Source organism: Mus pahari, chromosome 18, assembly GCF_900095145.1.
Source record: "Mus pahari chromosome 18, PAHARI_EIJ_v1.1, whole genome shotgun sequence".
Taxonomy (NCBI): domain Eukaryota; kingdom Metazoa; phylum Chordata; class Mammalia; order Rodentia; family Muridae; genus Mus; species Mus pahari.
Window position 1 is genome coordinate 21,217,902 of NC_034607.1, and position 25,075 is coordinate 21,242,976.

Sequence of the window (25,075 nt, forward strand, 5' to 3'; positions counted from 1 at the left end):
CAGCTTACCTATCAGGAGTGCCATGCAGATTACAGTAGCCTCCAAGTAAAAGAACAAGCAGGAAAGAGATAACATCAGCAGATTCTGAGCTCACAACATTTTCCACAAACTGACTGAGAAAGTTTAAGCATCAGCTGGAGTTTCACCCTGAGCTTTCTCTCTATGGCTAAGGACTGATCTTCTAGCATCTCTTTCCCAATGGGCTAAACAAATAATACCTGAAGGAAATGTTCACCGTCCAGATGTTCTCAGTAACACAAAGCGTTTATTTGGGCTATTTTGCTGTTCTTTTCCCTCCCCGTCACAGTCACTGGAGTAGTCTCTTCCCAGATATGAGATCTTAGAGAACACTTAGAAAAAGATGCTTGGTGTTAGAGTGTTTGTGAAGAAACCGCACGTCCAGAGCCAGCTTCTCAGTGAATCCAAACAACAGAAGGCAATTTTCCAATATAGTGTATACTGTGGGTGGTAAAGGAGACCATGGGCAGCTTCTGGGTCGCCTTTAGTCATCTCTCAAAGGTTTAAAGATTAATTCCCTCTTCTTGCCCTGTCCAAGACACTGCAAGCTCATACAAGTCAGAATAAGATGACTCCAGTGCCAGAAACATGAGTATATCTAACGGAAATGCATATGAATCCTATCTGAAGTCATCTCAGCTTAGACTCTAGATTACCACTGTGATATGATCATACATTACAACATACATAAGCGAAGAGACCTTCATAAGGTTGTCTGCTAAAGAACAGCCAGAGTCAGATCCGCAAAACTTCTGACAAACGTGTTATATGCAAAAATAAGAAATTGTTAATGCTGGATAAAAATAAATAATTGTACAAAAAATGACACGAAGAAATAAGATGTGATTTTAACTCAAATCATCAAATAAAGAAATGGTGTTTTATAATTGCACACACATATATGTATTTATTATATATGCATTATATATACATATTTAGAAATTTATATATAAAACACTGAAAATTAAATAATAGAATTAGCCTAACTCCCAGACTATGAGCATCTGAATAGAGAAAGGTAGGAACTTGGAAAGGGAGCAAATGAAGGCTGAGGAAAGGCAAGAGTCAAGTGATGAGGCTGAAACTCACATACATGAAAAGGAAAGAAGACAGTCATAAAATGTCAGGCAATACTGACGTGAAAGACAACCTGAGGTACAAACTTCAAGAATTCAAGTGAAAAAAAAAAAAAAAAACAATTAAACACTTTTAGAAAATTCTTTCCACTGGGTCACAGCAGTATGTTGACCTGGAGAAGACATGAGCTAAATGTCAAGCAAAGGGACAAGGTCTCCCAGCAGGGCCCTTATTCAAATGCACCTGGCATTTGTTTATTCTGTGTGAAAATACACAGATTCAAGAATGATCATCATTGACAAAGGGTTGTTCTCACAGTAAGCAGGATCCATGGTGCTGCTCCACATCGAAACACCAGGTGGAGCTATTGATTTTCCAGAAACCAAGATGGCTTCTTGGGTAACAGGTCAAGAGTTTCTAGAGGAAGATTTGCCCCTGATAACAAAGGGGAAATCAAGAATTGAGATACCTGTTAATGAGTTAGGGCTGGGTTAGACGTATCATAATTGGCAACAATGCTCTAGGCTGAGTCTTGCTGCCTGGGCAGAAGAGCTGAGCATCCCCCAAGCCAGCCAGAGCAAGAACTCAGAACTTCACATTTTTGTGACCTTTTAACCCACCTCTCTTGTCCTCCAAAGTTCCTTTATGTAGCTCGAAATGCTAAAGACTGCATGGTTTCCTACTACCACTTCTACAGGATGAGCCAGGTGCTCCCAGAGCCAGGCACCTGGGATGAGTATTTTGAAACCTTCATCAATGGGAAAGGTAAATAAAAATGCTTCGTCTCCCTGTGTTTTTACTCCAATCAGGCTGAGTTGAGAGAACCACCCATGACAGTTGATTCCCCAGTTTCCTGTGCCTCCTATTTAAAAACTTTTACTCAGGAATGCCTGGCCTACAGACTTCACTAAGCCTGTGTGGCCCTGTCATAATATGAGGATGCAAGTGATTGTGCATAATCCACATGAAGCCACTTTATTCTCATATTAAGGCAAAATTCCCAATTCTTACAGAATCTTTGTGACCTCAGAATCAAGCAGCTCAGTGCCCTTGAGATATATCTCATAAAGAGTTACAAACTTTTTCCTTCTCTGATGTACCTTAAATCAAAAAAAAAAAAAAAAAAAATTCAAACCTTCGTGACTCAGAAGTTTTCTGGCCCTGCACGCTGTTCTTGTCTGTTACAGTAAGTTGGGGATCCTGGTTTGACCATGTGAAAGGATGGTGGGAAATTCGAGACAGATACCAGATTCTCTTCCTCTTCTATGAAGATATGAAGAGGGTAAGTACATTTCTGCTTCAGGGACAGGAACAGGGAAGCTGCCTCAGGAATGTGGTTCTGACAGTGATGGCTGGAAAAATGTGATAGTGTAAAAACTCTCTTCCAGTGCAACTCAATGTTACCCTCACTCACAGGACCCAAAGCATGAAATCCAGAAGGTGATGCAGTTCATGGGCAAGAATTTGGATGAAGATGTTGTAGATAAAATTGTCCAGGGGACATCATTTGAGAAAATGAAAAACAATCCAATGACAAATCGTTCTACAGTCCCCAAATCTATCCTGGACCAGTCCATTTCCCCTTTCATGAGAAAAGGTTTGTGGGGATTCTTTATCTCTAATTCTGAGGCAGTCCCCTCTGTCCTGGCTGCTTTTGTGTGTCAACTTGACACAGGCTGGAGTTATCACAGAGAAAGGAGCCTCCTTTGAGGAAATGCCTCCATAACATCCAGTTGTAAAGCATTTTCTCAATTAGTAAACAAGGGTGGGAGGGCCCATTGTGGGTGGTGCCATCCCTGAGCTGGTAGTCCTGGGTTCTATAAGAGATCAAGTTGAGCAAGCCAGGGAAAGCAAGCCAGTAAATAACATCCCTCCATGGCCTCTGTATAAGCTTCTACTTCCTGACCCGTTTGAGTTCTAGTTCTGACTTCCTTTGATCATGAACAGCAGTGTGGTAATGTAAGCTGAATAAATCCTTTCCTCCCCAACTTGCTTCTTGGTCATGATGTGTGTGCAGGAATAGAAACCCTGACTAACACACCCTCCAATCCACATATTATGAGTCTAAGAAGGCTAGATATTTGTTCCTAGTGTACAAGACGACTGAGCAAGTCTTACAGATAACTAAGACCAGAGCTACTCTAGGTGCACACCTCATTGGGAACCCTGCTTGAGGTTAGGTTCATCGAAGCTGGGATATTGACACCAGGAGTGTGCCGCTTTGGTGTAAGACTCTACCCCTTGTTAGCACAGCTACTGTGCACATGCCTACCACCTGCCTTCCACCCTCGTGCCTTTCGTCTGCTCCATAGCTGCTGCTTCAGCTTCAACTTCTGTGCATAACCTAGTTTGACTATGACTCTGAATCATGACTCATAACACTTTCAGGATTTTCAACATTACTGAGACCTAACCACTTAATGCTTCCTAGATTTTGAAAGAATAATTCTGATGGACCCAGATGGTTTACTTCTAAGTGGAAAATGTTATTTTTTTTTAAGTTAGTACACACATTAACTGTTAGAAAAATCAATACTCTTTAACAATTTCACACAGATCCTCACTAAACCACTTCCCAAGAAGATAGGCACAGAATGAAACCCACTGTCTCATTAACATATGTGTTTTTTCCACAGCAGTGCTACCAAGACTGGGGTTTACACGGAGCTCCAGAACACCTTTTCTTTGACCTTTAGCACATGAGTTAATTCATTTTATTGTCCTTTCAGTATACAAAGTATCCCAGGCCCTGAAATGAATCAAACTGGTATGCCACTTTTCTCTCTTCATCTCTGGTGACAATTTGACAAGTAGCCATTTTTCCAGCCTATCCATGAACAGCATTTTCTGTATACACTTGTGTTTTATTCTTTGCTTCCTTGTTTTGGCCCATAAAATCACAAATAGAAATACCATGACAGAAATCTGTTCACTATAACACAAACTGTGGTTACTTTTGCTTACTTGAATATGAGCCATCTCTCTAGGGCAAGAAACGTAGAGAAGAATCATTCCCAGGTGTTCCATTGAGTATCTCTGTATCTAAAATTACTTTAATCAGTTCTTGTTGAAAAATACAATCTCATTCCAATGATATAATCTGCAAAAACAATTCACAGAAATAAACTAATCAGTTCCATAAATTTCATAAACAAATAAAACTATGCAATCAACACCCTAAATCAAAGAAGCAAAGAATTCCTTTACCCTGGGCAATATCTCTTCCTACAGAGAAAAAGGTTCTCATTTTCTCATGCTAGGTAGGTTTGGCTTGTTCTCAGATGGCATATACCTGGAATATCACAGTATGTGTTTTCTTTTGTCCCAGATCTCTGGCCAGTATAACATCTTAAGATCTCCTGGTATGGCTATATGTCAACCATTCACTCATTTCTATAACTGTGACTATCCAGTTAGTTATATCCATATAGTTATGTGTATGTACCACAGTAGAGCCAGGATTGTTAGTCACATTGAATTAATTGATGACTTGAATTAGAAGCTGGTGTCCCTGCACGAAGAGAACTAGGAACCCTTCTAAAACATGAGCGGTAAGGAGATAAGGAATCGAGCTCCTGTCAGGACAGCTCCAGTGTGGACACTCCACACTCCAGTCAGGGACACAAAGTCTGTCAATCAGAGACTGATGCCCCTGTCTGGGCTTTGTCTTTTAGGAATGGTGGGTGATTGGAAAAACCACTTTACTGTGGCCCAGAATGAGAGGTTTGATGAAATCTATAAGCAAAAGATGGGCACAACCTCTCTGAACTTCTGCATGGAACTCTGATCAAGATGTGAAGACACCAAGAACAGGAATCTGTCTGCAAGCCTCAATCCAGCCAAAGGAAGCCCTGAAAGCAAACTGTAAATGCCAAGGATTGTGTCTCTGACTCTGTGATTACTAACATCACATTACAACTCATAAAAGCAGATTATGTCCAATGTATACTTTGTCCACTATTCGATGTAAATCAGTAAGACAGCTTAATCAGCTAATGAATCAAACAACTTTGAATAGTATAAATTTTATGTTGGCATTCTTCTAGAAGTTATAGCCCGGATTCTAACTCTGAAATAACAACCTGAAGAGCAAACACACAAATAAAAGAGATCATCTAAATGAAAGTACATGAAATCCTAATGACTTTTCTGCTCAATATGATTTGCCAGGTTACAATAGAAAGAATCAGTTTGTGGACAACTTGTTGCAATATGTTCACAGGAAAAGGTTCTACCTGATAGGAGGAAAGTGAGGGTAGGACTCCAAGGAGATGTCAGAAATCCAAATGTTAGTAAAGGAAATCCTAGTTCTGGGTTATACAAGAAACAGAAGGAAGACATGAGGGTGGCCTTTGGGAAGCACAAATTATACCCAGACAAAAGGAGAATGGAGGCTTCGTGCTCAGCTTGGAGCCCATTGAGTTTAGATCTCCTGTCATCTCTTCTAAGGAGAAGCTTGTTCTTTTGCCCACTTTAGCTGAGTCCATATTTGCTTGCCAGCATAGTTACCTCCACATCCCACCAGTTCTATGTCTTAGGCATCCTCTCCCTCCCAATAACTGGGCAGTGTGGGCACACAGTCTGTTGCATGATAGCACAGAAGACAGACAGGCAAGCATGTTTTAGGTCACAATTTCTCAGCTTGAACCCTTTTACTTTAGTTGCAAACAGCAGCATTGTTAAGCTGAGGGCAGTAGGAGGAGCCTGTGTTGTGAGGAGGAATCCAGAGTCTACAGCATGAGCTAGAATGCCATTTGCTTTCTATCCCTCAAACCTACAAAGGTCATGTGATGAAGACTTGGGTATGGCATGTGTTACTGCCAGAAAGAGCATTAGAAGGTGTTCTAGAAGTTAGTGGGTGGAAGCTAGGAAACTAGAACCTGACCTGAAAAGGAGTGAGTACTCCTGGCACTGGCTTTTCCTTCCCCTTGTTTCTTGGCCATGGAAAATTCAACAAAAAGAGGCGGGCAGTTTTGATCTGCCATTTACTCCCATCATGATAGGCTGTGCATCTCTACACAGAATGTAAATTCCAAAAACAAGAGCTAAAATAAAGCTTTTCTCTTTATAAACTGCTTATCTCAGATATTTCTTATAGTGAAAGGAAGCTCACCAACACATTCACAATGATGTGGCTATAAAATACTCCTCCCTCAAAAACATCTGTAATTTTGTTGAACTTAGATGCAATTGTTTGGTTCCTGCTGAAATCTAACTATATGTACATAGGTAATTGATAACTTCTGTTATATAAAAGATATTTATATCATTTTTGTACTGCAAGTACACATAAGTTCATAATAGAAGCATTTTTGCAGCTTGAATCATATATTGACCCTAACACATGGATAGTGGGAGACTCTCTCAACCTGCTCTCACCAACTGCCAGGTTATCCAGACAAACCAGAGAAATACCAGAGCTAACTAACATCAAAATGCAAATGGATCTAACAAATACTTACAGGACAGTTCACCCAAATACAAAAGAGTATACTTTCTTCTGTGTACCTCATAGAACTTTCTCCAAAATTGATCACATACTCAGACACAAAGTCAATACACACAAGAAAATTGAAGTAACTCTCTACGTACTGTCTATCACAAGAGAAAGCTGGATACCAAAGATAGAAAAAAGAAACAAACAAATAAACAACAACAACAACAACAAAACCCAGTAAGCTTGCAACTCATGGTAAATGAATTAGTCACTACTGAATAAAAATCAAGTCAAGACAAAAATTAAGAAGTGCATTAAACACTTTCTAGAATTGAGTGAAAATAATTGCACTACATATTCAAACTTATGGGACACAATGAAGGTAGTTCTAAGAGGCACGTTCCTAGCACTAAGTGATACATAAAGAATGTTAAGAGCTGTTATATTACCTGAAAGCTTTAGAACAAAACGAAGAGATGACAACCAAATGAAGGAGATAGCAAGAAATAACCAAACTCGGGGCTGAAATAAATAAAATTGGAACGTGTAAAGAATAAATGTAACAAAAGATTGATTCTTTTACAGAATCAGCAAGATTGACAAACCCTTAGCCAATTTAAATAAAAGAAAGAGAGAAAATATCAAAATTAACATAATTAAAAATGAAAACATGCAGATAACAGAAACAGAAAATCCAGAGAACCATAAGGAAATACATTAAAAACTTACACTCCTCAAAACTGGAAAATGCATAAAGAATGAATTTTCTTAATATATGGTACATATCACCTACTACAGTTAAATAGATCAGATTGCAATGGAAACAACCCTGGAGCCTCGATCCATACTGTTTCACTCTCCCCCGAATACGACCATACCTCTAAGTCAGTCTCTTCTCCTCAAGTGTTTCCTTCGTCCCCCTCCCTCTCTCCCTTATCACTCCCTCATATCTTTCCTTTCACACTCCACTTTTTATATGTAAATGTACATTTATTCACCATTTTTTTTTAAATCTCTAATCTGTTTTTAACAGTTCAGTCAATATCCCCATCCAAGTCCTCCCTCCCACATGACCTCACCCCAGTTTTCCTCTCACCATCTCCAAGAGGGTTTCCCCCCTACCCCACGCCACCCCACTCCACCCCAGAACACCATTCCCTGGGGTCTCAAGTATCTTGACGGGTGCTTCTTCCCTCATCGAGTGAAGACCAGGCCTCTGCTGTCTATGTGTCAGGAGCCTCATACCAGCTAGTGTATGATATCCTGGTCGGTGGCTCAGTGTCTGAGAGATCTCTGGGGTCTAGGTTAGTTGAGGCTGCTTGTCTTCCTATGGGGTTGCCCTCCTCTTCAACTTTTTCCAGACTTTCCCCATTTTAACCACAGGGGTCCTGTCTTCAGTCGATTGGATGTCTAGAAGTATCTGCATCTGTCTCAGCCAGCTGTTTGTTGGGCCTCTTAGAGGGAGGCCATGCTAGGCTCCTCTCTGTAAGCACACCACAGAATCAGTAATAGTGTCAGGCCTTGGAGCCTCCCCTTGAGGTGGATCCAATTTGAGCCGGTCACTGGACCTCCTTTCCATCAGTATCTTCTCTATATTGTCCCTGCAGTTCTTTTAGACAGGAACAATGTGGGGTCAGAGTTGTTAACTGTGGGTGGTAACACCATCACTCCACTTGATGCCCTGTCTTTCTACAGGAGGTGGACTCTACAAGTTCCCTCTCCAGCTGTTGGGCATTTCAATCTAAGGTTCTTTGCATCCTGAGAGTCTCTTATCTCCCAGGTCTCTGGTACATTCTAGAGGGTCCCTCTACCTCCCACCTCCTGAGGTTGCCTATTTCCATTCATTCTACTGGCCTTCGGGGCTTCACTCCTGTTTCTCCACCCCGCCAATACCTGATCATGTTCCCCTTTTCCCCTCACCCTCTCCTTTCCTACCCAGGTTCCTCTCTCCCTCTGTCCCCCTCCCCCATGATTGTTTTCTTCTTCCTCCCAGCTGGGATTGAAGCATTCTCATTTGGGTCCTTCAGCTTGTTAACCTTCTTGAGTTCTGTGGATTTAATCAAGGGTATTCTGTATGTTTTTGTCTAATATCCACTTATTAGTGAATACATACCATGCATGTCCTTTAGGGCCTGAGTTACCTCACTCAAGATGAGATTTTCTAGTTCCACCCATTTGTCTGCAAAACTTATGATATCCTCATTCTTAATAGCTGAATAGTATTCTGTTCTGGAAATGAACCACATTTTCTGTATTGATACTTCCATTGTGGGACATCTGGATTGTTTCCAGCTTCTTGCTATCACAAATAAGGGTGCTATAAACATAGGGGAGCATGTGTTCCTGTGGCATTGTGGCATCTTTTGGGTAAATGCCCAAGAGTGATATATCTGGGTCTTCAGGTAGAGCTATTTCCAATTTTCTGAACCTCCAGATTGATTTCCAGAGTGGTTGTACCAGTTTGCAATCCCACCAGCAATGGAGGAGTGTTCCTCTTTCTCTACATTCTCACCAACATGTGCTGTCACTTGAATTTTTATCTTAGCCATTCTGATTGGTATAAAGTAGAATCTCAGGGTCATTTTGATGTGCATTTCTCTGATGACTAAGGACTTTGAACATTTCTTTGTGCTTCTGAGCCATTCAAGATTCCTCTGTTGTGAATTCTCTGTTTAGTTCTTTACCCCATTTTTGATTGGGTTGTTTGGTTGTTTGGTGGTTAGCTTCATGAGCTCTTCATATATTTTGTATATTAGCCTTCTATTGAATGTGGGGTTACTGAAGATTTTTTTTCCCAATCTATAGATTTCCAATTTGTCCTATTGGCTATCTCTTTTACCATACAGAAACTTTTCAATTTCTGGATGTCCCATTGATCAATTCTTGAGCTTAGACTTGAGCTACTGGAATTCTGTTTAGGAAATCTCCCCACCCCTCCTCACGCCATGCCAATGAGTTAGAGGCTCTTTCTTAATTTCTCTTCTATTAGATTGAGTATATCTGGTTTTGTGTGGAGGCCCTGGATCAAGTCACTTGGACTTGAGCTCTGTGCAATGAATATTGGTCTATTTTCATTTTTCTACATACCAACTCTGAAGTAGACCAGCATCATTTATTGAAGAGGCTTTCTTTTTTTTCCATTGTATATTTTTGGCTTCTTTGTCAAAGATCAAGTGTCTATAAGTATTTGTGGCTTTACTTCTGGGTCTTCAATTCTATCCCATTGATGAACCTATCTGTCTCTGTACAAACACCATGCAGTTTTTATCACTATTGCTCTGTAGTATACCTTGAGGACAAGGATAGTCATTCCCCCAGAAGTTCTTTTAGTGTTAAGATTTTTTTTTTTTTTTTTGCTATTCTGGAGTTTTTTACTTTTCCATATAAATTTGAGAATTCTTCTCCCCATGTCTTTGAAGAATTGTGTTCGGATTTTGATGGGGATTGTGTTGAATCTGTACGATGATTTTGGTAGGATGGCCATTTTTACTATGTTAATCTGCTGATCCATGTGCATGGGAGATCTCTCCGTTTTCTGAGGTGTTCTTCAATTTCTTTCTTGAAAGATGTGAAGTTGTTGACATACAGATCTTTCACTTGTTTGGTTAGAGTTACCCCAAGATACTTTATATTATTTGTGACTATCGGGAAGGATGTTGTTTCTCTATTTTCTTTCTCAGCCAACTTATCATTTGTATAAAGTAAGGCTAGTGATTTGCTTGAGTTAATTTTATATCCAGTCACTTGCTGTAGTTGTTTATCAGCTGTAGAAGTTCTCTGGTAGAAATTTTGGGTAATAATGATACTTTGTAGTATCTGCAAATAGTATCTCCAAATAGTGATACTTTGAATTTTTCTTCACCAATTTGTATCTGCTTGATCTCCTTTTGTTGTCTTATTGCTCTATCTAGAACTTCAAGTACTGTGTTGAATAAATAGGAAGAGAGTGAGCAACCTTGCCTTGTTCCTGATTTTAGTGGGATTATTTCAAGTATCTCTCCATTTAATTTGATATTGGCTGTTGGTTTGCTGTATATTGCCTTTATTATGTTTAGGAATGGGCCTTGAATTCCTGATCTCTCCAATACTTTTAACATGAAGGTATTTTGTATTTTGTCAAATGCTTCTTCAACATTTAATGAGGTGGTCATATGATTCTTTCCTTTGAGTTTGTTTATATAGTGGGTTACACTAGTGGGTTTTTTGTTTATTGAACCAACCTTTCATCCCTGGGATGAAGCTTACTTGGTTGTGGTGAATGATGGTTTTGATGTGGTGTTGGATTCGGTTTGCTAGAATTTTATTGAATATTCTTGCATTAACGTTCATAAGCAAAGTTGGTCTGAAATTCTTTCTTTGTTGGATCTTTGTGTGGTTTAGGTGTCAGAGTAATTGTGGCTTCATTGAAGGAATTAGGTAGTGTTTCTTCTGTTTCTAATTCATGGAATCGTATGAGAAGTTTTGATATTAGATCTTCTTTGCAGGTCTGGTAGAAGTTTGTACTAAAGCCATCTTCTGGTCCTGGGCTCTTTTTGCTTAGGAGGTTTTTAATTACTTCTATTTCCTTAGGGGATATGGACCTGTTTAGATAGTTTACCAGCTCTTGATTTAACTTTGGCACCTGGTACTGAAGAGGTCCACTCAGAGCCATTGGAAAGTTCTACTAGGCACTCCTCCCCTCCTGAAAGAGATAGGTCAGAGAGCACATAGGCTGGAAGGAAGAGGCTAATTAAGTCACTACTGCCTCATTCCCTAAAGACCAATCAGTTTAAAGGCCACACTATTCTGCCAATCATAGTGTGCCTAATTGCTGAAGCCCCTGGAAACTGTATAAAAACTCACCAAATGGGCCACCCAGGGTTTCCATCTCTCCCTTGGGTATAGTATGACCCCAACATGTTGGAACAATAAATTCCTCTTGCTTTTGCATCAATCCCCAGCTCCACATTTTTCACTCAGAGGGACCCCAGTAAGCTACCACTTCTCAGAGTCTTACATTTGGTGTGTTGGCCAGGAATTTGACCCCCTGTGGGGACACACCACAGAGAGGTAAATCAGAAGTCTTGAGCAGGTACCACAGTTATTTGTCTGTCTTGCTGTTTGTCAATGTCTGTAAGTCTGTCTGAACTTTCGGTTTGCTTACAAGCATCTGGGGGCTTGGAGAGCCCACAGTGTTTGGGGTGGTCAAGAGTGATGGGTAGATGTACCTTAACATCGAGAAAGCAGGGTGCCCAGTGGATGCTTCAGGACCCCTGGAGAAAAGCAGAAAAACTCCCCTTCATTAGACCTGGCCCCCCAGTGTAAGACAGCCAACTCACCCGATCGCTGGATTCTTCAGCCTGAGACAGGGTGGTTTTTCTATGTCTTGATTGTCTCTCTGTGTGTTACATCTGGACCTGCGCATGGTAGGGACACCTAGTTTGTCTCAGCAAGGCCAGAGCTGGCTGAGTAACTCTGTTATCTGACTCCTACTGCATTGGTAAGGGTTCCTGGTTTATCTGGTGTTTGTCTTGTTGTTTGTTTTTGGACTGGGATTGAATAAGTTTTGAACATGGGACAAAAAAGTTTCTACCACAACTTTGAGCCTTATTTTTGAACCACTGGGACAAGGTCCAAGGGCGAACACATAATTTGTCAGTCATGGTGACATAGTTGTTTGGAAAGAACTCATGACTGACCCTCCTTCTTGGATCTGGCCTTTTCTTCCTAGCAGGGTCCTGGCACTCAAGAGGTAGCCTAAACTGCTCACTGGCCTAGAGCAGAAGAAGGAAGTCCTCCAAGATTCAGGGACTTACTAACTTGCTAGGATCTGTTCTTTTCATTCCCACCCCCTCCAGCCTACTTGAGATGACTGTTAACAGCTCCTACAGGTTCTTTTCACTACTAAGGAGAAAGAGCTTGTTCTCCTGGACGCTAGGAAGAATGTCTCATGGGTCCATGGTGTCCAGACCAAGAACCCTACTGACAGAGATGAAGGCTTTCCCCTCTGGAGACCAGACTGGAACTTTAATATGGCGGAAGGTAAGGAGCACCTGAAGGTCTACCACCAGACTCCATTAGCAGGTTTCAAGGAAGCTGCACAATGACCCACAAATTTGACCAAGGTACATGAGGTTAGACAGGGATCAGATGAATCACCTGCTGCCTTTCTAGAGGGACTCATGGAGACTTTCCATCAGTATACACCCTATGACCCCAGCAGCAAGGAGCACAAAGAAAGCTACTGTGACTGGCTTTCATAGACCAGGCTAGTGGAGATATCTGGGAAAAGCTTCAGAGGCTAGAGGGGCTACAGGTGAAGCTTTTGAGGGATTTAGTGCAGGTTGCTGAGAAAGTCTACCATAACAGGGAGAACCACTCCAAGCCCTGACTCTCAGGCTAGAGGATGAATACAAGTTGTTCCAGACCTCAGTCAGGGCACCCCAGGACCTAGACTGGTGGCTTGAGGCCTTTCCCCATGCCTGGGCTGACATGACAGGGATGGGAAGGGCTACCAACCAGCTCCCCATCCATGTGGAGCTCAGAACCCAAGCCTCCCCGGTGTCTGTGCACCAATATCTGATGTCAAGGGAGGCCGGGGACAGAATCAGGCTCCACATTACCAGGCTCCTAGAACAAGGGATCCTGCAGAAGTGCCAGTTGACTTGAAATACTCCCTTCCTGCCTGTGAAGAAACCTGGGACCCAAGACTAAGGAGGTCTGTCTAAAGGAACTAAATAAGTCTTGGAGGATCTGGGAGGATTGGGATACAGAGCCTCAGCCAAGAAGGTTCAAATCTGCCAGAGAAAAGTAAGTTATTTGGGCTACCTGCTGAAAGAAGGCCAGCACTAGCTCACTAAGGCTTAAAAGGAGACCATGCTGCACACCCCTCCTCCACAGAGCCTCAAGCAGGTATGGGAATTCCTGGACATGGGTGGGTTCTGCCGGCTATGGACTCCAGGGTTTGTTGAATTGACTGTTCCCCTCTACCTACTGACTATAAACGGACAGTCCTTCCATTGAAAGGAAGAAGAGCAACAGGCTTTTGTCAAGAGTAACAGGCTCTGCTCGAGATCCCTGCTCTAGGACTGCCTGATGCCAGGAGACTTTTCCACCTTTGTGTGAGGCTGAGAATAGAGGGATAGCCAAGGGGGTGCTCACTCAGTGGCTGAGCCCCTGGAAACGCCCACTTGCCTATCTGTCAAAAAACTTAGACCCTGTCATTGCTGGGTGGCCTGCTTGCCTATGGGTAGTGGCAGCTGTGGTGGTTTTAGTTAAAGATGTTGATAAATTGACTCTGGGGCAGAACCTGACTGTGATAGCTCCCCATGTCTTGCCCCATGGTAACTCCCCTGGTCTCAATCCTTGGGGCCAATGAACTCCCCCAAGGCCAGCTTCCCAATAAACCCGCCTATAATTTAACATACTCTGGTTTGAATTGGCTCATTTCACCAGTGGAAAAATAGCCTATCAACACCAACCTCAAAAGTAAAAAAGATTACATGCTTGGCTCCAGGTTTGCACAAGCAGTTCCCTATAAAGAGGTTTCCCTGCACTTCTCCTAGCTGTGCCAAGGTCCAAGTCCACTAGAGAGCTGCTGGTGCCTGGATGGGCATGTCACCTTGGAGGGAGCAGGAGCGTGGAAGAAGAGAGATTACACTGTCCTGCTGGATCCCCTGGAGATGCTGGGTGTCTTACAGGATAGGAGTAGATGGGCTAACCCACACATACATACAGAAACTATGCAGATGAACTCACACACAGAACACACACACATACACACACAGAAATTCATTCATTTCTACACTGAAAAGCATGTCACTGTAGGAAATAAGTGCCAGAGGTTTTGCTTCTCTGTGCAAACATTAGCCAAAATAAGACACCCACGCTGTATTGTGAGATAGCAGAATTAGAACTCTTTCCACATTAGCGATGTGTTGTCTACAAAATGCCTACCTATCTAGAGAGTAAAATTCTCTAGCAAAAATAATACTATAATGTGTTTACTATAAACAAGGTGTAGTAAGACCCCAGTTTTAAAAAGTCAATACCAAACGGCTGAGAAGCACCTAAAGAAATGTTTAATACCCTTAGTCATCAGAGAAATGCAAATCAAAACAACCCTGAGATTCCACCTCACACTAGACAGAATGGCTAATCAGGTGACAACAGATGCTGGCAAGGTTGTGGAGAAAGAGGAACACTCCTCCATTGCTGGTAGGATTGAAGCTGGTACAACCAATCTGGCAATCAATCTAACAGTTCCTCAGAAAATTGGACATAATATTACCAGAGTATCCAGCAATACCACTCCTGGGCGTATTCCCATGAAGATGCTCCAACATGTAATAAGGACACATGCTCCACTATGTTCATAGAAGCCTTATTGATAATAGCCAGAAGCTGGAAAGAACCCAGATGTCCCTCAACTGAGGAATGGATATAGAAAATGTGGTATATTTACACAATGGAGAACAACTCAGCTATTAAAAACAATGAATTCGTGAAATTTGTAGGCAAATGGACAGAACTAGAAAATATCACCCTGAGTGAGGTAACCCAATCACAAAAGAACACACATGATATGCACTCCCTGATAAGTGGATATTAGCCAGAAGCTCAGAATAGCCAAGATACAATTCACAAACCACATGAAACTCAAGAAGGAAGACCAAAGTGTGGATACTTCAATCCTTCTCAGAAGGGGGAACAAAATACCCATGAAAGGAATTACAGAGACAAAGTGTGGAGCAGAGACTGAAGGACTGACCATCCAGAGACTGACCCACCTAGGGATCAATTCCATATGCAGTCACCAAACCCAAATACTATTGTAGATGTCAACAAGTGCTTGCTGACAGAGGCTCTACTAGTGCCTGACAAACACAGAGCAGGAGGCTCAGGGCCAACCATTGGACCGAGGAGGATGAGCTGAAATCCAAGAAAAACCAAATTTGTCTTACTGCGTCAGAGCCAGTCAGGAATAGAGAGCAGGCTCTTTCACCTCCATGCCACCAAAAGCCAAACCTCTCCACAGACAAATTCCCACATAATACATGTCTAAGTGTTATGTCTTGCTAAATGTCCCTGTGTTATAGTCAATTCACAAACACATACATACACACACATATGTACACACATTCACTAACTCACTCAGACAGATGCTGTACCCTGCTAGATATTATCAGTTCTGTAGCCAGTCTACTACATACATATTCACAAGCACATATGCCCCTCACACTAGCACTCACTCACACAGGTGTTATGTCCTGCTAGATAGCACCTTTCCTAAAAACAAAGCCACACACTCACCTCTAAGTATGAGGTTCTGCTGTGTAATCCTCAACCTACATCCAAAGCCACACAGAGAGGGGGGGAGGAGTTTTTCTCAGAGATAAAGCTCCAAACATTGCTAGGTATCTTGATAGGTGCTCCCTACTTAAACACAACTACCTCAAACACACACACACACACACACACACACACACACACACACACACACACACACACTGACAGCCATGCAATCTCATGCAGGAGTAGGTGGCAGGCCTTGCTAGGTATCCCTTCCCATATGTCCAAAGTCCAACACACTGAGCTAGGTCTCAGGTTCTTCTAGGTACCATCTTTACTATTGCCAATATCCTTCATACATACACACACACACACACACACACACACACACACACACACACACACATAAACACACACACACACACAAGTGATTGGGTGCCCTGTACCATTTTCCCCTCTATTAATGCCAAAGCCCCTTCCCACCCCAAATATCAGGACCTGTGAGCCCCCTATACTCAAAGGCCCCTATGTGTCAGGTCATCTGTAATACCAGCCCTAAAGCAAAGCTCCACATACACATGCATGGCTAGGTCATGTCAGGCTAGGAACACTCATAACAGTCAAATGCACACATATATACAGGGATAATGTCAGGTCCTGAAAGCTGTCACCTAGCTGAAAGGAAAACCTATGAAAACATATACATGCAAGCACGCATGTACTCAAGCATAGGACTATGGCCTCAACATAGGCGTGGCTAGAGACCAGGTTCTGCAAGGCATCAAATCCTCACACACAGTTAGATGTCAGGTCCTGCAAGGTTCTCCCTCCCATACAGTCAAATACAAAACACAAAGCTAGGTATCAGGGCCCGCTGAGTTCCCAATGCTGAACAGCCAAATTCCACATACATAAATATATGGGGTGGGAGGTGTATACAGAGAGAAGTGAGACAGGACAGAGAACAGAAGAGAGAGTCAGGGTATCAGATCCAGTAGCCAATTTAAAGAGATGCAGAGACCCACATCCCAACATTATATTTAGATCAAAGAATCTTGTAAAACAATTGTTGGAAAGATTGTGAAAAAGACATAGAAGCAAACAAAAATTTACAATCCAATTAGGGTATAAACATGTTTCAGATGATAGAAGTTGTCAATTACCAATGCATATACAGTTAATTCTCAGCAGTAACCAACAATTGTCTATAATGTCTTAATTTTGTCAACAAAATTAAGGATGTTTTCCAGCATGTTATAGCTTTATTTTAAAAGCTTTATTTTAGCTCTTGGCTTTGGAATTTACATTCTGTGGAGGGATGCACACACTATCATGATGGGAGTAAATGGCAGATCAAAACTGCCTGCCTCGTTTTATTGAATTTTTCATGGCCAAGAAGCTACGGGAGGGAAAAGCAAGGGCCTGGAGCACTCACTCCCTTCCAGGTCAGGTTCTAGTTTCCCAGCTTCCACCCACTGATACCTACTACTCCTTCTAATGCTCCTGCTTGCAGTAATACATGCCGTGCCCAAGTCTTCATCACATGACCTTTGTAGGTTTGAGGGATAGAAAGCAAATGGCATTCTAGCTCATGCTGTAGACTTTGGATTCCTCCTCACAACACAGGCTCCTCCTACAGCTCTCAGCTTAGCAATGGAGCTGTTTGCAACTAAAGTGAAAGGGTTCTAGCTGAGAAATTGTGACCTAAAACATGCTTGCCTGTCTGTCTTCTATAACATCATGCAACAGACTGTGTGCCCACACTGCCCAGGTATTGGGAGGGAGAGGATGCCTAAGACATAGAACTAGTGGGAGATGGAGGTAACTATGCTGGCTAGCAAATATGGACTCAGCTAAAGTGGGCAAAAGAACAAGTTTCTCCTTAGAAGAGATGACAGGAGATCTAAACTCAATGGGCTCCAAGCTGAGCATCAAGCCTCCATTCTCCTTTTGTCTGGGTACAATTTGTGCTTCCCAAAGGCCACCCTCATGCCTTCTTTCTGTTTCTTTTATAACCCAGAACTAGGATTTCCTTTACTAACATTTGGATTTCTGACATCTCCTTGGAGTCCTACCCTCACTTTCCTCCTACCAGGTAGAACTTGTTCACATGAACATATTGTAACAAGTTTTCCACAAACTGATTCTTTCTATTTTAACCAGGCAAAAATGATTCAGCAGGAAAGACTTTACAACTTTCATTTAGATCTCTTTTATTTGTGTGTTTGCTCTACAGGTTGTTATTTAAGAGTTAGAATCCAGGTTATATCTTCTAGAAGAATGCCAACATAAAATTTAGACAATTTAAAGTTGTTTGATTGATTGGTTGATTGAGTAGCTGATTAAGCTGTCTTACTGATTTATACTGAATAGTGGACAAAGTATACCTTGGACATGATCTGCTTTTATGAGTTGTAATGTGATGTTAGTAATCACAGAGTCGGAGACACAATCCTTGGCATTTACAGTTTGCTCTCAAACTGGATTCCTTTGGCTGGATTGAGGCTTGCAGACAGATTCCTGTTCTTGGTGTCTTCACATCTTGATCAGAGTTCCATGCAGAAGTTCAGAGAGGTTGTGCCCATCTTTTGCTTATAGATTTCATCAAACCTCTCATTCTGGGCCACAGTAAAGTGGTTTTTCCAATCACCCACAGTTCCTAAAAGACAAAGCCCAGACAGGGGCGTCAGTTTCTGATTGACAGACTTTGTGTCCCTGACTGGAGTGTGGAGTGTCCACACTGGAGCTGTCCTGACAGGAGCTCGATTCCTTATCTCCTTACCTCTCATGTCTGAGAAAGGGCCCTAGTTGTCTTTGGCAGGAGCACTAACTTCTAAATCAAGAGGTCATTTAATTCAAGGTGTCCTGGCTCCACTGTGGTATTTACATATAATATATAGTCATACTTATAAAAATGAACAAATGGTAGACATATAACCATACCAGAAGATCCTAAGACATTATACTGGCCAAAGACCCTGGACATAAGAAAATACATAGTGTGATATTTCATGAATATTTGATCTAAGAGAAGGCAAAATCAACCTACAGTGAAAGATGAAAACATTTTTCTCTGTAGGAAGAAATTACCTTAAAAGGATATCACAGGATATTGCCCAAGGTGATGGAATTGTTTGCTTCTTTTATTTATGTCCTGATTGTATAGTTTTCTTTGTTTATAAAAAATTTATCGAACTGCAGATTTAATTTCCATGAATTGATTTTATGTAGATTACATTGTTACAATGAGATATTGTTTTTCAACAAGGACTGATTAAAATATTTTAGATAGATACTCTTTGTAATATCTATGGTTCTTGTGGAAATTATACAATGTGATGAACAAAAATGTTTATTGTAGCATTGATCATATTATGCAAAAATAGTATTAATAGTTTCTATAGTTAGGGAAATAATTTGATGAGTAACAGTATGTCTAAATCACATGCATTAAAAATGATGTATCGAAATCTGTGTTTCTTGGCCTGGAGAGATGGCTCAATTCTAGTAAACAAAAGTGTATAATGTAACCACAGTTTGTGTTATAGTGAACAGGTTTCTGTCATAGTATCTTATTTGTGTGTCTATGGGCCAAAGGGAATAAGCAAATAAGCCAACGCAAGTGTATACAGAGAATGCCAGATATGGATGGGATGGGGGGAAAAGACTACTTGTCAAATCCTCACCAGAGATTAGTAAACAAAGAAAAGAGGTAGACGTGTTTGATTTGTTTCAGGGCCTGGGATACTTGATATACTGCAAGGGCAATGAAATGAATTGACTCATGTGCTGAAGGTCAAAGAAAAAATATTCTGAAGCACTGTGTAAACCCCAGTCCTGGTAGCACTGCTGTGGAAAAAAAAATATGTATGCTAATGAGGCCGAGAGAGGGGTTTCATTCCGTGTTTAGCTTCTTGCAATGGGGTTCAGTGAGGATCTATGTGGAAAAGTATTGATTTATCAATTATTTAACGTTATAATCTAAAAACATAACATTTTCCACTTAAAACTGGACCATCTGGACCAATCAGAATTCTTTCAAAATCTAGGAAGCCTTAAGAGGCTGGGTCTCAGTAATACATGTTGAAAGTCCTGAAACTGTCATGAGTCATTGTTCATAGTCAAACTACGCACAGAAGCTGAAATAGAAGCAGCAGCTATGGAATAGAAGAAAGGCACGGGGGTGGAAGACAGAAAGTATGCATGCGGATCCCAGCTATACTAACAACGTGTAGAGCTTACATTACAGTGGTACCTTCCTGGTCTCAAGATCTCAGCTCCATTCAGTCTAACCTCAGGCAGAGTTCCCATTTAGGTGTGCACCAAGGATAGCTCTGGTCTTAGTTATCCCTAAGACTTGCTTTGTAGAGTCTCTTGTACACTAGGAACAAATCTCTAGCCTTCTGAGAATCATAATATGTGAATTTTAGGGAGACTGTCTCAGAATTAGGGATAAAGAAGCCCCACAAACCTTTTCTCATGAAAGGGGATATGGACTGGTCCAGGATAGATTTGGGGACTGTAGAACGATTTGTCATAGGATTCTCTTTCATTTTCTCAAATGCTGTCTCCAGGACTATTTTATCCACCACCTCTTCATCCAAATTCTTGCCCATGAACTGTATCACCTTCTGGATTTCATGCTTTGGGTCCTGTGAGTGAGGGTAATATTGAGTTGAACTGGAGGAGAGTTTTTACACTATCACATTTTACCAGACATCATTGTCAGAACCACATTCCTAAAGCAGCTTCCCTGTTCCTGAGCCTGCAGCAGAAATGTACTTACCCTCTTCAGATCTTCGTAGAAGAGGAAGAGAATCTGGTATCTGTCTCGAATTTCCCACCATCCTTTCACATGGTCAAACCAGGATCCCCAACTTACTGTAACAGATAGAACAGTTTTCATTTCAGAGCAGAGACTGCCCCACCTGGGTATCCATCCCATAAACAACCACAAAACCAAGACACTATTGTGAATGCCAACAAGAGCTTGCTGACAGGAGCTTGATAAAGCTGTGTCCTGAGAGGCTCTGTCAGTGCCTGACAAATACAGAAGTGGATGTTCACAGACATCCATTGGACCAAGCACAGGGTCCCCAATGAAGGCACTAGAGAAAGTACCCAAGGAACTGAAGGGGTTTGCAGTCCCATAGGAGGAACAATATGAACTAACCAGTACCCCCAGAGCTCCCTGGGACTAAACCACCACTCAAAGAAAACACATGGTGGGACTCATGGCTCTAGCTGCATATGTAGCAGAGGATAGCCTAGTTGGTCATCAATGGGAGGAAAAGCCCTTGGTTCTGTGAAGGTTCTATGCCCCAGTATAGGGAAATGCCAGGGCCAGGAAGCAGGAGCAGGTGGGTTGGGAAGCAGGGGATAGGGGATTTTCAAAGGGGAGATTAGGAAATGGGATAACATTTGAAATGTAAAGAAAATATCTAATGACATATATATATATATATATATATATATATATATATATATATATATTCGTGTCCACAAAGTTATGAGAGTCATAAGAGTTGGGAAGCTTTTTTCTGTTGTTGTTGCTGTAGTTTTGGTTTGGTTTTATTTTCTTTCATGTCAGTCTTGGTGTTTTCCCTTAATATGATAATTAAAGTGGGATCATGCTAATTATGCACAATCACTTGCACGCCATTACAACAGGGACACCTACTAGCTGAGGGAAGTCTATAGACCAGGAATCCCCCAAATAAAGCGTTTTGACATAAGCAGAGGACACTCTGGGGAATTAACTGTCACAGGTAGGTAGCTCTCTCAACTCAGCCTCTTGGAGCAGGACACAGAAGAAGGGAAGGGGGGAACAAAGCATTTTTATTTATTTACCCTTTCCATTGATGAAGGTTTCAAAATACTCATCCCAGGTGCCTGGCTCTGGGAGCACCTGGCTCATCCTGTAGAAGTGGTAGTAGGAAACCATGCAGTCTTTAGGATTTCGAGCTACATAAAGGAACTTTGGAGAACAAGAGAGGTGGGTTAAAGGGTCACGAAAATGCGAAGTTCTGAGTTCTTGTACTGGCTGAGTCCTCTTGGGGGATGCTCAGCTCTTCTGCCCAGGCAGCAAGACTCAGCCTAGAGCATTGTTGCCAATTATGATACGTCTAGACCAGCCCTAACTCATTAACAGGTATTCTTGATTTCCCCTTTGTTATCAGGGGCAAATCTTCCTCTAACTCTGACCTGTTACCTCCACCTAGTGTTTGGAGGTGGAGCAGCACCGTGGATCCTGCATACTGTGAGCACAAACCTTTGGCTATTATGATCCTTCTTGAATCTGTGTGTTTTCATGCAGATTAAACAAATGCCAGGTGCATTTGAATAAGGGCCCTGCTGGGAGACCTTGTCACCTTGCTAGACATCTAGCCCATGTTTTCTCCAAGTTAACATGCTGCTGTGCTCCAATGGAAAGAATTTTCTAAAGTCTTGGTTTAATTTTTTTTTTCACTTGAATTCTTGAACTTTGTACCTCAGGTTGTCTTTCACCTTAGTATTGCCTGACATTTTATGACTGTCTTCTTTCATTTTCATGTTCGTGAGTTTCAGCCACATCACATGACTCTTGCCTTTCCTCAGACTTCATCCACTTCCTTTCCAAGTTCCTACCTTTCTCTATTCAGATGCTCAGAGTCTGGGAGTTAGGCTAATACTATTATTTAATTTTCAGTGTTTTATATATAAATTTCTAAATATGTATATATAATGTATATAAAATGAATACATGTATGTGTGTGCAATTATAAAACACCATTTCTTTATTTGATTATCCAACTTAAAATCACATCTTACTTCTTCATGTCATTTTTTATACAATTATTTATTTTGTCTAGCATTAACATTTTCTTATTTTTGCATATAACATGTTTGTCAGAAGTTTTGTGGAGCTAACTCTGGCTGTTCTTTAGCAGACAACCTTATGAAGGTCTCTTCGCTTATGTGTGTTGTAATGTATGATCATATCACAGTGGTAATCTGGAATCTAAGCTGAGATGACTTCAGATAGAATTCATATGCATTTCTGTTAGATATACTCGTGTTTCTGGCACTGGGGTCATCTTATTCTGACTTGTATGAGCTTGCAGTGTCCTGGACAGGGCAAGAAGAGGGAATTAATCTCCAAACCTTTGAGAGATGACCCAAGGTGACCCAGGAGCTGCCCATGGTCTCATGTACCATTCACAATGTATAATATATTGGTAAATTGCCTTCTGTTGTTTGAATTCACTGAGAAGCTGGCTATGGAAGTGGTGTTACACCACACACACTTCAACACCAAGCATCTTTTCCTAAGTGTTCTCCAAGATTCCTTATCTGGGAAGAGACTACTCCACTAACTCTGTGACTAGGAGGTAAAAGAACAGCAAAATACCCCAAGTAAACTCTTCCTGTTACTGAGAACATCTGGAAGCGGAACTATGTCCTTCAGGTGTTATTTGTTTAGCCCATTGGGAAAGAGATGTTAGAAGATCAGTCCTTAGCCATAGAGAGAAAGCTCAGTGTGAAACTCCAGCTGATGCTTAAACATCCTCAGTCAGTTTCTGGAAAATGAGCACAGGATCTGCTGATGTTGGCACTCTTGGTGGGTAGACTGGCTGGCTATCCTAATAAAGAGTCATCAGTAGTTTTTGCTAGATGTTTGTGAGTCCTACCTTTGCAATATTATCTTCCTGCTTTGGTTTGTTTCTTGACCAGGAAGCCTCACCCAGGGGCACACTATACTGTGCTTGGCACTCTCTCTACTGAGAACACCAGCTGGCAGACAGAAGAGGGCTGGCTGCCCAGCCAGTTTCTGCTTCATGATTGGAGTACCTGATTTGTGGTTTGTCTGTCTGTCTATCTATCTATCTCCATCCTTCCATCTGCCTGATGCTTGCTAGGTGTTCTTTTTCTTTGACTTACTATATATACTTTTAAAACTCATTCAAAAGGCCTTTTGAATCCCAGCACTCGGGAGGCAGAGGCAGGCGGATTTCTGAGTTCGGGGCCAGCCTGGTCTACCAAGTGATTTCCAGGACAGCCAGGGCTATACAGAGAAACCCTGTCTCGAAAAACCAAAAAAAAAAAAAAAAAAAAAAAAAAACCTAAAAATATAGCTATTGATGATTATTCTCTACCACAGAACTCATCTTCTCCACCTACATATATAGGGATGCTGCTGGCTCATGGTACCTCTGCTCTCTCTGCTCATTCTCTTCTCTCCTTGTGCTTGGGCTCTATTCCAGTCCCCAAGCAAACAGTAAAGCTGATGTTGCTGAATTACCCAGGGCATCAAATACCCATGTACAGCTCCAAGCTAATTATGCTTTTGTTATTTTTTCCAGTTTATTTCCAGTAACTAGGCAATTTTCTCAACTTGTTTGATCTCTGGTGGACAACATCAAGAGGTGTTCCTCAGTGGTTTCCCAATAGTTTGTCTCAGTAATGCCAGAAATAGAATTGTCATTCCTTACCAAACTGTACCAACAGTAGACGGGTCATTTGATCATGGGAGTTCCAACTATACTCCGGCTATCTAGAAATATTTTAGTCTTTTTTTAAGTAATCCTTAAAATTTAAATTATGTGATAATTTACGAATATTGATATTTTTGCCTGTTAGTATGAACATGCCAAATGTACATTCAGTACCCACAAACATCAGAAGAGGGCACCAGATCCCCAAGAACTGAAGTTTCAGACAGTTGTGAGCCTCCACGTGGGTGCTAGCATCTGAGCCTGTGTCCTCTAGAAGAACAGCCAACGCTCTTAACTACTGAACCATTTCTTCAGTCCCTTTTTGTCTTTCTCTATTTCCCACTTAGAAAAAGAATACCCAAAGGGGAGTTGGAGCGCACGCCTGTAATTCCAGCACTTGGGGGCAGAGGCAGGCGGATTTCTGAGTTCGAGGCCAGCCTGGTCTACAGAGTGAGTTCCAGGACAGCCAGGGCTACACAGAGAAACCCTGTCTCAAAAAAAAAAAAAAAAAGAATACCCTTAGAAAAGCTATTGATTGTCTCATCCTGGGATCTCAGCTCTAGCCACTGCAGGGTTATTCTGCCCTTGTAAACTACCATTGTCCTGGATCCTTAATGTGTCAGGAACATACTAGACAAGACACTAAGGTACATGATATAGTCCTAAAAACAAATGAAACAAGCCCGTAGGCTGCTGAGGCTCCAGCCAAGCCTCCTCTGAGGCTCCAGTGGGATTTACCCTTTGAACATCAGTCCTTTGCACTTGATCTGCTCAGTCTTGTCTGTGCTCCATTCCATAA

The 25,075-nt window shown here is 41.6% G+C and overlaps 2 protein-coding genes across 7 annotated transcripts in view; one reads left to right on the forward strand and one right to left on the reverse strand.

The window, feature by feature from the left end:
- The window catches only part of LOC110335860 (sulfotransferase 1C2-like), a 31,067-nt gene extending 24,922 nt beyond the window's left edge, over positions 1-6,145 (forward strand). For all 4 annotated transcript variants that reach the window (XM_021218248.2, XM_029531258.1, XM_029531260.1 and 1 more), the window contains exons 5-8: positions 1,734-1,860; positions 2,283-2,377; positions 2,512-2,692; positions 4,770-6,145. In XM_021218248.2, coding sequence (XP_021073907.1) covers positions 1,734-1,860; positions 2,283-2,377; positions 2,512-2,692; positions 4,770-4,882 — 516 coding nt within the window. In that variant the 3' untranslated portion in view covers positions 4,883-6,145. The remainder of the gene's footprint in view (positions 1-1,733; positions 1,861-2,282; positions 2,378-2,511; positions 2,693-4,769) is intronic.
- Positions 4,060-25,075, reverse strand: part of LOC110335823 (sulfotransferase 1C2) — a 33,263-nt gene continuing 12,247 nt past the window's right edge. Inside the window, exons 5-10 of one of the 3 annotated variants that reach the window (XR_003842456.1) lie at positions 21,653-21,779; positions 20,589-20,683; positions 20,274-20,454; positions 18,190-18,461; positions 11,851-11,928; positions 7,020-7,054 (exon numbers count right to left, since the gene is read on the reverse strand). Coding sequence is in view for 1 of the 3 variants with exons in the window: in XM_021218198.2 (XP_021073857.1) it covers positions 18,349-18,461; positions 20,274-20,454; positions 20,589-20,683; positions 21,653-21,779 (516 nt within the window). In the remaining 2 variants the exon portion in view is untranslated. Of the gene's footprint in view, positions 4,196-7,019; positions 7,055-11,850; positions 11,929-18,186; positions 18,462-20,273; positions 20,455-20,588; positions 20,684-21,652; positions 21,780-25,075 lie in introns of those variants that run through there. The other 2 variants (XR_003842457.1, XM_021218198.2) reach the window with 2 other exon arrangements.